A 14,328-nucleotide genomic window follows, 5' to 3' on the forward strand; every position below is an offset into this window, starting at 1 on the left:
CCTTTTGCCTCAGATTCTTCTCAGATTAACATGACAGACAGCTGGGTGAGCCTTCTGTTTGACTGTACATAAAGAAAAATCTACAGACACATTTGAAACAGGGAGAGGAACAGCTGATTTCAGGTTACACTTTGTAGGAGTCAAGTTTAAGTATGCAGACAGATGCATTTACACCTTTTCAACATGTAACCGGACTGTATCCCAATGTGGGTAGAACAACTGGACTTCAGTATGTCTCAAACGATTGTTGGATGTCTGTACACTAAGCTTTTCTGATATACGATATTCAATCTGTCCAAGATGCATGAAGTGAACAAGTGTAAATGGGGCCAACAGAGGCCTGAGTAAGAAAAGTCAACACATCCTGTCCTGTGCTTCAAGTGTGTCGGCTTTCCATCATTAAGTGCTCTGAGTCATCATGTTTTAGTTGTCAGGAGGATGATTACTATGATTTGCTTATTAAAACCTGTTCCCAGCCAGATGTCAACTAGTATGAGCCTTTTTTCCATTCGAGACATTGAACCTTGGAATAGATAACAGCTCCGTCTACAGTTGCTTTAACTTTATCATCCTTGAACTGTCTGTAACTGCTTTAATGTCTGTACCTTGATTACTTTATATTATTCTGTTCTGTGTATGACTGTTCAAGTCACTGTTTTTTTTTCTCTCAACAGCATCTCTCAAAGTACATAACCTTAATATAAGTTCAAATTAATCAGTTACTGAGTGCACCACCGGCAAACTTGCTTTACCCAAATTAAAAATGTCTTCATATTATAGATTTAAAAAAAAAATCTGATTTTCTAAAATGTTCTTGAGGTTCATTGTCTTCTGAAACATAAAAAAAAACCAGAAAACAACCTTGATGTTCAGCATGATGAACTGTCTCAGCAATCCTGCAGATGTTTGCAGCTATTTCCCTCTTTCGTGCTAATTATGTGTTGTAGTGTTGTTTCAGCCAGCTGGCGTTGTGTTTGTGAGCAGGTATGCCAGAGGTCACATGACTGTCTGTCCTCGCCCTGATTGGCTGGTAGAGCTTCTTCCTCCAGAGGACAAAGAGCCCAACCAGGTCAGACAGGCTTCTGGGTCAGGATGGATATTAGCATGTCAATGGAACACACACACACACACATACATGCACGCACGCACACAAACACACACACACACAGGGTTGGTAGTCTCATTTCAAAATGTGAACCCTCAACTATCACATGTAGAAGAAATGTTTAAAGAAAAGAAAACAAGACAATAAAACAATAAAAAGCTGCCTCCACATTATATCAACTATTAGGACATTGTGGTTTGTCTTCAAAGTCCATTTACTATTAAGACTCTCTCACTGATTTCTCCTATTTTATTGTATTTCTAAAAGGATCAGAAATGTAAATTCACCTCTTGAACCCTAAATATTTACCTTCACTTTCCACTTAAGTAGCCATAAAGTTAGAATTAGTTTCCACATTATGTCGCTGTAACACAAACAGTATACATTAGTCTGTATCACGCAGCTCCTTGTTGAAGCTATACGATGTTTACAGCGTGTGAAATATTAAAACCCAAGACTGTGTTTTTTCATGGCTGCACCATTCCACTAGATCCACAAGAGCCCAAGCCCATACATTGCAGCAGAGGTTATAGCAATCCACCTCTGTGTTTTAGTATGGTTATAGTTTTTACACCTGATGCCATCTGTGCCCAACTGCACATGAACTGTGCTGCGCTTTTCAAGTGGACACGTCCGTGTGTACACAGTGTTCACAAACTAGCTGGACTTTGGGGTCAAGTGTACTCGGATGATGTGCAAGCCTCCTTAGGGAGTGTACAGTATCCACAAGAAGGAGTATCGAGACACTCTCCTCCAGAATTTCCATCTGAAATCACTTCAGTCTCCATGTTTTCTGTTAAATGGTTTGACTGCCTGTGTGCGCAATGCAATAATTATAACTGGTTATGTGTGGAGCAATATCAGAAACAAAACTGACACCTTAACTCCTTGGGGTTGACAAGTCAACAATGTAAGAGGTTTTTTTTTTATTATTTATCTGACAGTCTGTCTATGGAAAAAGAGCCTTAAGTCAAAAGCCACCAACTGCAAACAACTGTAACAACTCATCCTGTGATAGATCTTTTTTATTAAATCTTGAGTGTTTACTATGTTGAACTTGATTCAAAATTGCGTCACAAAGCCTGCTCTTTAAAATTTTTACCTCTACCACATTTTTCATGAGTGTCTTTGTCTTTTAAGCAGCATAAAATAATGTATTATATATAACAAATAATGCACTGGTTGCCTGTTTGGTTTAGGTTCCATTTTAAGATTTCATAAACAGCTAATATTTCGAAGCAGAAAAATCACCATATTTTTTACCTTCTTTCAGACACTTTCCTTGTGTGGAGTAAACATTAATGTCCTTGATCTATGCTTCATTAGCAAGCAGCTACCTGGTGTACATACTGTACATACCATGAACTACATAGCAATATTTCCTTCCACTCAACACTAGATATTTGCGTTGCAACAACATGAGCCAAGTATCACTCAGAGCAGCATCACAAGAGCTTTCAGTTCATTCAAATCACTCAGCACCAACACTTCCTTTGGTCCTAGGATGTGTTACACCAGTTAGTCTTTACTAAACCTGGTCCTAGCTGCTAGCTGTCAGTCTATGTTCAGAACTGTCTTTAGAGTGAGCTTTAGGTGGGTTACAGCAACCAAACTACACCTGGTCTTTGAATGCCAGAGCAACTATGGCTTTCAACGTTTGTCTTCTGTGATAGTTAAATTGTAACTTGTGTGACTCACCTGCATACGACCAGTCGATGTCTTCTGAGAACTTGCGTTGATTCCTGTATGCATATCCTTCGGCTGCAAGAGAGAGAAACATAGTATTTACACATGTTACAGATGCAGGTTGTTTGTTGTATTGGGTGTTGTGTGTATATTCAAAGTGTCTGATTTCCCTGCTGCGTCCTGTAAATCCTCAGGAAAACCTGCTTAAGTTAAGTTAATTTATTCATATAGCCCAAAATCAAAAATCACAATTTGCCTTAGTGGGCTTTACAATGTTTACAGCATACAACACCCTTTATCTCAGACCCTCGATTTGATGAGGAAAAACTCAAAGAAAAACAACAAATCACAGAATATGCAAACTATGACGACAAAATTTCAACATGATTGTAAAACAAACGTGAAAAATACGAACGACTTGCTTACGGTGTTTGAGTCCTTAGAATACAATATACAGATTAGTCATATTCTCAATTTTGATTTTAAAACTCAAAATAAGTCTACTTCCAAAGTTTAAAAAAAATAACATTATCATAGCTATCATTTAGCAAAGTTTCAAAATCTTTGTCTCTAATAATACAGGTAACACTCTTAACCTCTTTATTTATTCAATTAAAGACCTATAACTTCAAATGAACTCCATAAATTACAGCTTTGGGTGCATTAAGGCAATAAAAAGTTTTACAGAATTAATCTACAAGGACAAATGTCCTTTTAAACTCTTGAGCTGACAAACAGATTCATTAGTGGGTTGGACTTTCGTTTTATTGTTCGTTTGACTGTTGATTTATTACTGGTTTGACATTATTTGATTTCTTGCCTGACATAAAGTCACGCTAAGGTTGACAGCTGCCAAACAAAACCACAAATACAAGCTCATACTTTCAACTATCTAACAGCTGAAAAATGCCACAGGCTCTGAGCCACTGAAACAGTACAACACAAACCTGAAGAAGCCAGTGAGTGACTTCAAACTATAAAAGTCACCTTGTTTGTCCTGTCGAGTTTATATTTGGTTGATTTTCTATAAACCCACTTTATGGTTTTAACATCTGCAGATTTAGTAAAAATTGCTTCATCTCCGTTTAAACACTCAGAGAAAATCAGAGATATCTTCCAACCTCCTCATCGTCACCTGTATAACAGCACCGCTAGCAAAAAATGCATTTGACTGCACAAGTGCATCTGATAAACTGGTGACTAAGTTAAATTGCAAAGACAGTGTGGACATCCAGTGCCAGCTGAGCACCACTGTGGAACAAAAAGATGCTAATGAATAAGGCAGGCAGTCTGCATACTAGTTAGTTTTGCAAGTATATGGGTCATCATTAATACTGGACAAATGAAAAGTCAGAGGATCTACAAAGCTTTACTTCCTACAATGGAACAATATTGTCTGCTGTGATACAGGCAGTTTGGCCAAAAGGAACTCCTTCACTAAAGTTTAGTTTACATGCAAGATGCCTATTATGGGCCAGTAGCATCAACATACGACATGGCCGACAGGGATTGCACCAGGAGCGGTAAGCGGAAGGGAGGGGGGCTCTAGTGAACAACAGGTGGTGCAGTCCTGCTCATGTTGCTGTCGGGGGGCGCATCTGCAGCCCGGACATTGTTTGCGGTTGGTCTTCGTCCACGTTTGCCTGCCACGGGAGTTTTCACATGTTGTCATGGTGACTGTTTACATTCCTCCTTCTGCCAACCCAACTTCGGCGTGTGACGTCATCCACTCCGCCATAGCCTGGGTACAGACTCTACACCCAAGTGCACTCACTGCTATCTCGGGTGTCTTCAACCATGTCACCATGGCAAAGGCACTGCCCAACTTCACCCAGTACGGGAACTGTTTCACCAGAGAGGAGGGGACCCTGGACCCTGGACCCTGGACCCTGGACCCTGGACTCACCTGATTTACTTTTGTGTTTGAAGTTTATTCTTATTCTTTTGGAGCTGTGTGTAACAAAAAGCAATTTCCCCCTGGGGATTATTAAAGGAATTTTGATTCTGATTCTGATACTCTATATACTAGGTTTGCCATATGGTTCACATATACTGTAACCACCTCCAGCCCATGTTGATTTAGCCCACATTTAGCCTTAAGCACTAACTTTCACAGCTCGAAAATGTTCCAGAACACATCGAGCAGGAGACCACCACTGAGTAACTGGTTTATTAGATACACCTGTGCAGTCAAGGGCATTTTTTGTTATTTGTGCCGTTTACAGGATCACATTCAAAGAAAACCCTGAGTGTATGAAGTGAATGGGATAACCACCAACTTTGCTCTGTAAATACAATATAGTTTTCACAACAGGTTCAGATCTCAGGAGATAACTTTACTTCTTCTGAAGTCTGAGTGTAAAAAACTATACATTTTTTAAAGAAATAACGTAAGGAAATGAGGGGAGCAAGAAAGATGAGGACATGTAACAAACATAGCCAGCTGGACTGGAATCGGGGATGCCATGGTTCATGGTCAATGCCTTAACCAATAAGTCACCAAGTTGCCCCACAGAGCCGTATCTTAAGGGACTATTTACTTGAGTAAGAGCTGTACCAACCTATCACACCTAAACTGTGGTGGGCAATTAGCTCAACCTCACAAACCCTATGGCCATTTTTCTGCACAATCTACGAGGTTGATGCCTTGTCTGCACCATACATTCATTCGTCAACAATGCCCTTCCCTACCTTACTACCCTTCTCTCGAGCTTGCTGGCTAACTAGGCTCTCTCTGACTCTGTCATGTATATAATGGGATCCTGCGTGGTGTGATGTCAGTAGGCGACATCATTAACCCGAGCGGCTGTCCAAGCATCTGTCACATTAATGAGGTAAAGTTGATGCCCTGAGGGGCTGTTAGAGAACAACACCTCATTACCATAACAGAGCACCGAGGGTCTGACTGAGAAACAAAGAGCGGAGGTCACGTGACACGAAGAGGAAATAAAGTGATGTGATGAGGTGTGTGCTGAGAAAAATGCGGGGAATTCAATAACAGAATGTTAAAGTGAAAAAACACATACAATATAGACTGCCCTGAGTTCCTGCTCATGAACTTTTATGTTTTAGGGTCGTGCCCAATAATTGATTGGATTATGTTCTGACAAATCACACCATCGTTTTCTTCAGGCAGCAGATCAGAGTGGCTGTGAATTTTTTAAGTTAGTTTTGGAAAGCTGGAAAGCTGCCAAGGTTCCTAAAAGACAGTCACCATCAAAAAAGCAACCCACCTCAGTCTTTTTTCACTTTTTTTTGGCAGGCTAGAGCAAAATGGCAACGTCTGCATGTCTGTTGGTCAGTAAAGCACTTTGGTGAGTGTTAAGAGCCTCCTTTCCAAATTAAGTGACCCGACCTGTTTGTGGTCAGTTCAGTATTAGTCTGCAGTAAATTAGGAAATGAGGTCTCCTGCTGTGCGGTGTTATTCCCTCTGAGCTCTGGATGATAGTGGTCTAATCCAGGATTACATGTTTAACAGTCTGCAGAGGGATGAGGTTGCCCAAAGGGCAGCACCTTCAGATCAGCCCCTCAGGATGAAGATGCCAATGAAGATGAAGATAAAGTTCTCATGTAAAGCAGGAGTTTTCCAGGCAGGCAGCCAGTAATCTGACTGAACAGAAGTGTTCAAGATTTAAGAGGAGATCACAATCACTTTGAAAGTTTGGATCAGATTGGGCATTAAAAGTTCCTCCAGGGTGAGTTTAGATGCACAGAAGAACTGCAGAGGGAGCAGATGGAATGACTTTCTACCTGTTAAAGTCAATAGCAGGATAAATGTTTCATTTTTCAACAAAGAAATATGACAATACGGCCTGTTTGTAGAAAAGAAATAATAAACCAGTTGATATTTGTGCTGAACTGCATCCCAATGTTTAGTATGGTGCAACAAAAAAATCCTAAAAAAACTGTTGAGATTGAAGATCATGTGATCAAAAGCCAAAGCTCCAAAACAGCTATTAAATGGACTAAGAGGTAAGGCTGACTTTACCAAACACTGAACAAAACTGGCTACCTGTGTATATACACAGCAGTTTATAGTAGCTCTACCTTGAGCAGCTACAACAGTAAAATGCTGCTCATACATGCTGTATCAGTATTAAAAACCTATTAATGTCATATATAACCAGTCTGAGGGGACATTACACGGAAGAACCAGTACTGGTAACTTTTGATATTTGAAAATTGTACTTGCACGGGATTTTCTATTCAATATAATGCTCTTTTATCATGCTTCATATATCAGCTCTCCCTGTTTGGTCTGGCTGGTCCATAAGTGAGCTAACAATGCACAGTGAGGTGCTGCTAGGAGGCTGGGTTTTCGCTTCTATAACTTAGAGCTTCTGGCACTAGATAAGCCTGTGAGACTCTATTCAGCGAAAACATTTGGCAGATTGAGTCTTTCCTTTGAGATGATAAAGCTTTTCTTGTTCTTTGGGCCTTTAGAACATCACAGGATGGTCCAGTCATCCATGTCATTTCAGTTAAATCTCTAAATCTAAAGAAGGCTGAAATGTAGAAACATGATCGAAATCCAGCAGAGAAGACTCTGTTTCTGAGGAATAAAAGACTGACGGAGCGCCAAAGTGGAACTAAACCTCCCGATGAGGCAGAAATTCTCTCCCAGCCACCTTCCCATGAATCATTGCATGAGCATACACAGAGAATAAATGTGATTTACTGCAATGCATTCCAGTCGACTTGACCGGCCACAGCTTGTTTCCTTCAGAAAGCAGCAATAAAGAAACAATCGGGTCCGCAGACGAAGTGACATCGTTTTTCTTGTCCTGATGTGTCTTTGTAGTCGCCTCATTTGGGTGGTCACTTAATCACTGACTTCCAACACGCAGACGGTGGCAGGGTCACGACCTTTAGTTTAAAGATCAGAGGTGAGAAGTTCAAGTAACAAGAAGCAGCTTTCATTTCCCCGCAGTTAGGTGAGGATGTTTCTACATCGTTGTCGCCTCAGGATGGAGGACCAACACTGTTCAACACTTTATCCCAGAGACAAGCATCTCAACTACAACTACAGATACAGAGTGCAAAAGTGGCAGGTGTTATTTTTGGAAGTAACCATCTGTTTCATTTTCTCACCGACAATGTTAGACCACTGAGAGTGGAGGCTCTTTGAGGCTTGGATGGGCATGAAACATCAATTCAAAAGATGAAAAGCTGTGTTAGAAACTATCTGGGTCTTCAAAAACAAGACTAAGAATCTACATCGGTGCTTTGGCCTAAATGCTAACATGAGCATGCTAATAAGCTCAAATTCCAATAGCATTGTTGCATCCACCATTTTGCTGTATCTGTGTCTACTTTTCATCTATTCCACCTCCAAATGCCCTTGTTGGAGCATTATCTGTAGGTAGGTTGTTGAGATATTTCACTGGACTGACAGACTGACATTGCAATGCCTATGACTCCTTCCTCCTCTTGTTTCTCTCTCTGTGACCTCGGGAGCACTCAGGTGGGTCAGGACGGACAGGAAGCTCCTGTGAGCTCTGTCTCTGTTACAGTGGCAATGGAAACCAGACAATGTAAACAGCAGCTCTGACATGAAACACCTGTCCGCTCTCTGAACAGTACATCGGCAAGGCTCTATTACAGCACGTGTGTGTGCATGTGCCTGTATGTTTGCACTCTTTGCATGGATGTTTGTATGGCAGGTTTACGAGGAATATCTTCCAAAGTCACTAACACCTGTATAAAAGTCTTAAGTGGATGTGTATGTGTGTGTGTGTGTGTGTGTGTGTGTGTGTGTGTGTGTGTTCAGTCAAGTGTAGTTTAGTTTTCTCTCCCTCCCTCAGCGCTTAGTATCGACAAGATTATCGTCTGAGCTCATCTTTCTCCTCCATGCTTTGGCTGCCATCCACCTTGACTGTCACATCTTTAAAGAGTCAGTGATGTGGTGAAATCTTCAGAATGGTGGATTATTTAACTACATTCATATGTACTACTGTATTTTGCTATGCGCCAAATAATGCACATTTAAACTATTGTTACATTGTTGGGTTAAATGTTGCATGCACTGTTAACAAAAGGCACCAATCTAACCTCAGATCACAGAGACTCTGGCTGACACTCTGAGCATCTGTTGCATCAGTTTCACTCCATCATTTCCTCACTGTATGCCTGATCCTCTTTGTGTTGCAGGACAAACACAACCCATCCTACTTGTACACATCAAACACCGTCGGTTTCAGTTACAGACCACACCGGGGTCGTGACAATATCTGACACATGAGTTGGGTTGGAAACCTTTTGTGTCACTAACTACAAAGAAAACACCTGCAGAGTGTGTCACAAAGTGCCTGTGTTAGTCAGTAAATGTTCAAACTGCACAAAAGAACACAAAATGACACCAGTGGCCATAGCAAACAACATACAGGTGATTTAGCTACTCTTTTAAATGTGTAGCATGTTTGATCTCAGCCATCGTACCCCCAGTCTGTCAACCTTAGCAACAAAACATCACAGCTAAAGCAAATGAAATTGACCATCTCCTCAACACAGTCCTTAACCGTACTTCCATCTACTTGAGGATACAGAACCTTAATACTGACCAACTACTGTATGTTCACTTGTTAATGTAACATAATGGGTAAAATGTCCTAACAGATTTTAGCCATACCAGCAGCGTGGTTCTATGGATGGCGATGTTGGTCCACCACTTTAGTCCAGACTGAAATATCTCAACAATTATGGGATGAACAACAATCGCAGGATGAATTACAATAACTTTGGTGGTCTTTTATCAATCAAGATCAACCTACAACAAAGCTGGTGGTATTCCCATCCATCAAAGGTGTACTTTTAGTACTAATTAGCAAATGTTAGCATGGTAACACACTAAACTAAAATAGTGAACATGGTAAGCATGACACCAGCATGCTACCATTGCCATTGGTAGCATGCTGATATTAGCATTTAGCTCAAAGCTCCGCTATGCCCAAACACAGCCTCACAGAGCTACTAGCAGGGCTGCCGACTCTGAGACTTGTTTGTTGCTGAATACTAAAAAGTAAACGGACTGGTTATCTGATGTTAAGAGAAAAAGTTGAATGGAACTGATGCAAAAGTAATCTATAAAGTTATTCAGCCTTTTTTTTGGCTGTTCATATCGTTTTCTCATGGCAAAGTGGCTAATTATTTTCAAGACCCACGGATTAGGAACCTCTATAGCATTAGAATTAAATTAAAAGAAAAAAATTTGGTTTAGGTGCAAAATCAGGAGCAAAAACAGCTAAAGAGAGAAAAGCTGATTTAAGATAAATGGAGAGAAGGAAGTGAAGATGGGAGGGTGATTGAGCATGAGAAGGGGGGGGGTGTAATTCAGGTTGAAGACAGAAAGCAGGGGGGTACATGCTTATGTTCTACTGGAAAAGAGTGAATGAGTAGAATAGATTCTATGGAGAACTCTTGCTCAGCGTCTGTACGGAGAGAAAAAGACCACAACTGTGTCACTGTGTTTATTCAGCGGAGAGTGGCCGGCTCTGCGCTCCGGTCTGTGGGAGCCCCGCCGCGTCCAGCCGGACGCTGAATAAGAGGATTAGCCGAGCCTTGGGAGAGCCGGGACGTCCACAGGCTGTGGGGGTGAGAACTGGTGCCCATGCCAGAATGTGTGACAACCCCCCCACACATCTACCCGAATCCCTGCCCCTCTCCTGATGCCAGGGGGACGAAGGACTGAGGAGGGTGGGGTGGTGGAGTAACACAAACCGCTCAGACTGGGAGGGTATGGCAGGTTAATCTGTGGACAGTCTGGTCTTTTATTCCTTTAAGGTCCATACCGGTAGCACTAAACTAGTGTGGTTGGGCATTTTTAGCTCTTTTATGACAACTTCTTCAGATCCAGTAAATGTATCAGTTGATGTCCTCGCTGGACATGGTGAGCCTTGATAGGGGTTGCAATGAGAAGCTAAATAAATGTTAAATACACTTTTAAAATTTGCTCATTGACCAAAAAAAAACATATTAAGTTTAACAAATGTTGGTTAGAAGAGTGATAACACACTTTAAAACCCAAAGAAACTAAAAGTCGCCATGCAGTGAGGTGCAGCAGTGCTTTGAGTTACATGTAAGTTAGCGTGCTTACAATGACGACGCCAGCAGGCAGATGTTTAGCAAGTACAATGTTCACCATGTTCACCATCTACGTTTAGTGGTTTAGCGCTCAGATTATCACAAGACACAAAGTACAGCTGAGGCTGAGCTGAGAGGAATGTTTCTATTTTTACAGGCGCTTGATCAAGAGGAAAAGTTGGGAGATCACCAAAGGCATTACAACTCATCCTCCAGAAACCATGAACACCTGTACAAAATTCCATGGCTATCCATCTCAAAGCTAATAAATTTAAGACTGGACAATATTTACAATCCCCGAAACTGGGACCCTTAAGTGTACCACACATTCATGCAGCGCACATGTAGGTGCTTATGACTGCATCACAGGCATTTTCATCAAGATGGGGAACAATTATTTCAGCACATACTGAGCACACCTTTGACCATGAGTGCAGATTTTTTGTTGCATGGTACTTTATTGAGGAAGGAGTTTAGCCCCCTGGTGCTTTTTAGAAAAGACTTTCTCTTCGACATGACAGCTAAGCATTAGCACACTGACAGGTTCTGTCAGAAAGAGCCACAAGCATCATAGCTCATGAATCATGAATCATTTTGAACACACTTTTGGTTTTGGTTTGTTTTTAGCAGTTGAGAAGTTTAGCGGTGGGAGTGCAAGGCCAGATACAGGACCAAGATGGAGAGCCACTTGCAGACTAACAATGTAAGGGCAGTCTGGAGAGGACTAAAAACCATCTCTGGTCACAGCAGAGGCCATGAGAGGGGGCTGGAAGGAGACCAGGAGAGGGCAAACGAACTTAATCTGTTTTTCAACAGATTTGACTCTGCCCCCGCCCCTCCCCCCACTCATCAAAGCACGGACCATCCCAGCACTCTGACACCCCCCTCCCCCTACACCCCATGCCTCTCCATAACAGCTAACCAGGTGAGAAGTGAGCTGAGGAAGACCAAGGCGAGGAAGGCCGCAGGTCCTGATGGCATCAGCTCCAGACTGTTGAAGGACTGTGCAGACCAGCTCTGTCAGGTGCTCCTGCACATCTTCAACCTGAGCCTGAGTCTGGAGAGGGTACCAGCACTGTGGAAGACTTCCTGCGTGGTTCCGGTTCCAAAGACAACGCACCCCAGGGAGCCCCACCACTTCAGACCTGTGGCCCTCACTTCTCACCTGATGAAGACCATGGAGAGGATCATCCTCAAAAACCTCCGCCCCCTGGTGAGCCCACATCTGGATCCACTGCAGTTTGCCTACCAACCGAGCACTGGAGTGGATGATGCAGTCATCTACCTGCTTCACAGATCCCTGACTCACCTGGAGAACACCGGCAGCACTGTGAGGGTCATGTTCTTTGACTTCTCCAGTGCATTCAACACCATCCAGCCGTCACTGCTCAGGGTGAAGCTGGAAAGAGCGGGAGTGGACTGTCACCTGGCTGCATGGACAACAGACTATCTCACCAACAGACCGCAGTACGTGAGGCTCCAGGACTGTGTGTCTGACATGGTGGTCTGCAGCACAGGGACCCCACAGGGGACAGTACTCTCCCCCTTCCTCTTCACCCTGTACACCTCGGACTTCAGTTACAACTCTGGGAGCTGTCACCTCCAGAAGTTCTCCGATGACACAGCCATCGTAGGGTGTGTGTCAGAGGGGGACGAACAGGAGTACCGGGAGGTCGTCTCCAGCTTCGTTGACTGGTGTGAGCTAAACCATCTTCAGCTCAACACCAGCAAGACAAAGGAGATGGTGATTGACTTCCGCAGGAAGACATCCCAGACTGCACCGGTGAACATCCAGGGACTGGACATTGAGAGGGTGGAGACCCTCAAATACCTGGGTGTTCACCTCAACAACAAACTGGACTGGTCTCACAACACAGACGTCCTGTACAAGAAGGGCCAAAGTCGTCTCCACCTGCTGAGGAGACTGAGGTCCTTTGGAGTGTGCAGGACTCTGCTCAGGACTTTTTATGACTCTGTGGTGGCGTCTGCAGTCCTCTATGCAGTGGTCTGCTGGGGAGGAGGGAGCACGGAGAGGGACAGAAAGAGACTGAACAGGCTGGTCAGGAGGGCCGCTTCTGTCCTGGACTGCTCCCTGGACTCCATAGAGGAGGTGGGTGAGAGGAGGACACTAACAAAACTCAAGTCCATCATGGACAACCCCTCTCACCCCCTGCATGAGACTGTGGGGGCCCTCAGCAGCTCTTTCAGCAGCAGGCTGAGGCACCCACCCTGCAAGAAGGAACGCTACCGCAGGTCATTTCTCCCATCAGCCATCAGACTCTTTAACACCAGCATCACTGGCTGATGTTAATATACTGCCTACCATCCATGCCATTCCATTCCTGTAAATATCCTATGGTGTAAATATTTATTTCATTTCATCACAATCCATATATTTATATCTATATTTATATTTATATTTATATTTATATTTGCTATTTTTTGTCTTGTCTATTGCTTTGTTCTTTCACTGTCCCTGTTTATATTGTTGCTGCTGTAACAAGAAAATTTCCCCCTATGGGGGATAAAATAAAGAAGTCTAAAGTCTAAAGTCTAAAGTCTAAAGAACCCATGACTTCACTGTGTCGACCCCAATTCTTACTTTCTAAACCATACCTATATCCTTGTGGTCCCTTATTTTTGTTCAGTCTAATATTATGTTTTTTGCTAACTTGGCTGTGGAGTTCACCTGAGTTGAGGCTTACAGTCAATGCTTTCTAGCCAAGAGGATCCACCTAAAAAAATGCTTCAGGTTATATTGCTTATGAACATTGTTAGAGTTTAGGTCAGTCCAAGTGAAGGAGTCGGGCTTGTTTTCAGTGAGAGAGAAAGCTCTGCCTGGCAGGCTGAGGTCAGGGAAGAAATGCACCCTGACAGCGCCTGAGCCCCCTGAATAGGACGATGAGCTTGAACAGCTGGGGTGTTTTACACTTCAGAGGTCTGACCGTAGGCCTGATCTGTCAGCTGGCTGAGAGAGAAAAACCACAAAGCAGAGCCCCTCTGCTGTCATAACATGTCCACTAAAGCTACTGTACAAGACTGCCTACACGACTTTACCTTAAATCAAGGCTGTTTCTTTTTAAATCGCAAACCTCCTATCTTCTACTTCTGGCCACCTCATAGAGAAGATCTGTAAAATTAAGTGAGTGTTAATCTCTTCTGACCAATAAAGAGGGAGCTGAAGCAGCTTGGTGTGCCTGTAGATCCAATTAGTTCTGTGGCAAAGTGAGAAAACCTGACAGACAAAGCACACTTCCATCGGAGCCACTTAAAACGCTGTTGGATCGTAGGTTGTAGATTATTTCTTGAAACATACGCATTGCTTTAGACTGTGTCTGACACTTCCTGTCAGCAACTGTGAGGGAGAACACTCCTGTAGGAACAAAGACAGAATCCTCCCAATGAGCAAAAAATGTTGGAGGAGTTTAGGGTGGATGGACAGATCAACAAAATGTGTG

The 14,328-nt window shown here is 42.8% G+C and overlaps 1 protein-coding gene across 1 annotated transcript in view; it reads right to left on the reverse strand.

The window, feature by feature from the left end:
• ptprz1a (protein tyrosine phosphatase receptor type Z1a) overlaps positions 1–14,328 on the reverse strand; it is an 80,481-nt gene that overhangs the window by 46,219 nt on the left and 19,934 nt on the right. Inside the window, exon 2 of the mRNA XM_070830138.1 lies at positions 2,804–2,866. Coding sequence (XP_070686239.1) covers positions 2,804–2,866 — 63 coding nt within the window. The remainder of the gene's footprint in view (positions 1–2,803; positions 2,867–14,328) is intronic.

The sequence above is a fragment of the Pempheris klunzingeri genome, chromosome 5, assembly GCF_042242105.1.
Source record: "Pempheris klunzingeri isolate RE-2024b chromosome 5, fPemKlu1.hap1, whole genome shotgun sequence".
Lineage (NCBI taxonomy): Eukaryota > Metazoa > Chordata > Actinopteri > Acropomatiformes > Pempheridae > Pempheris > Pempheris klunzingeri.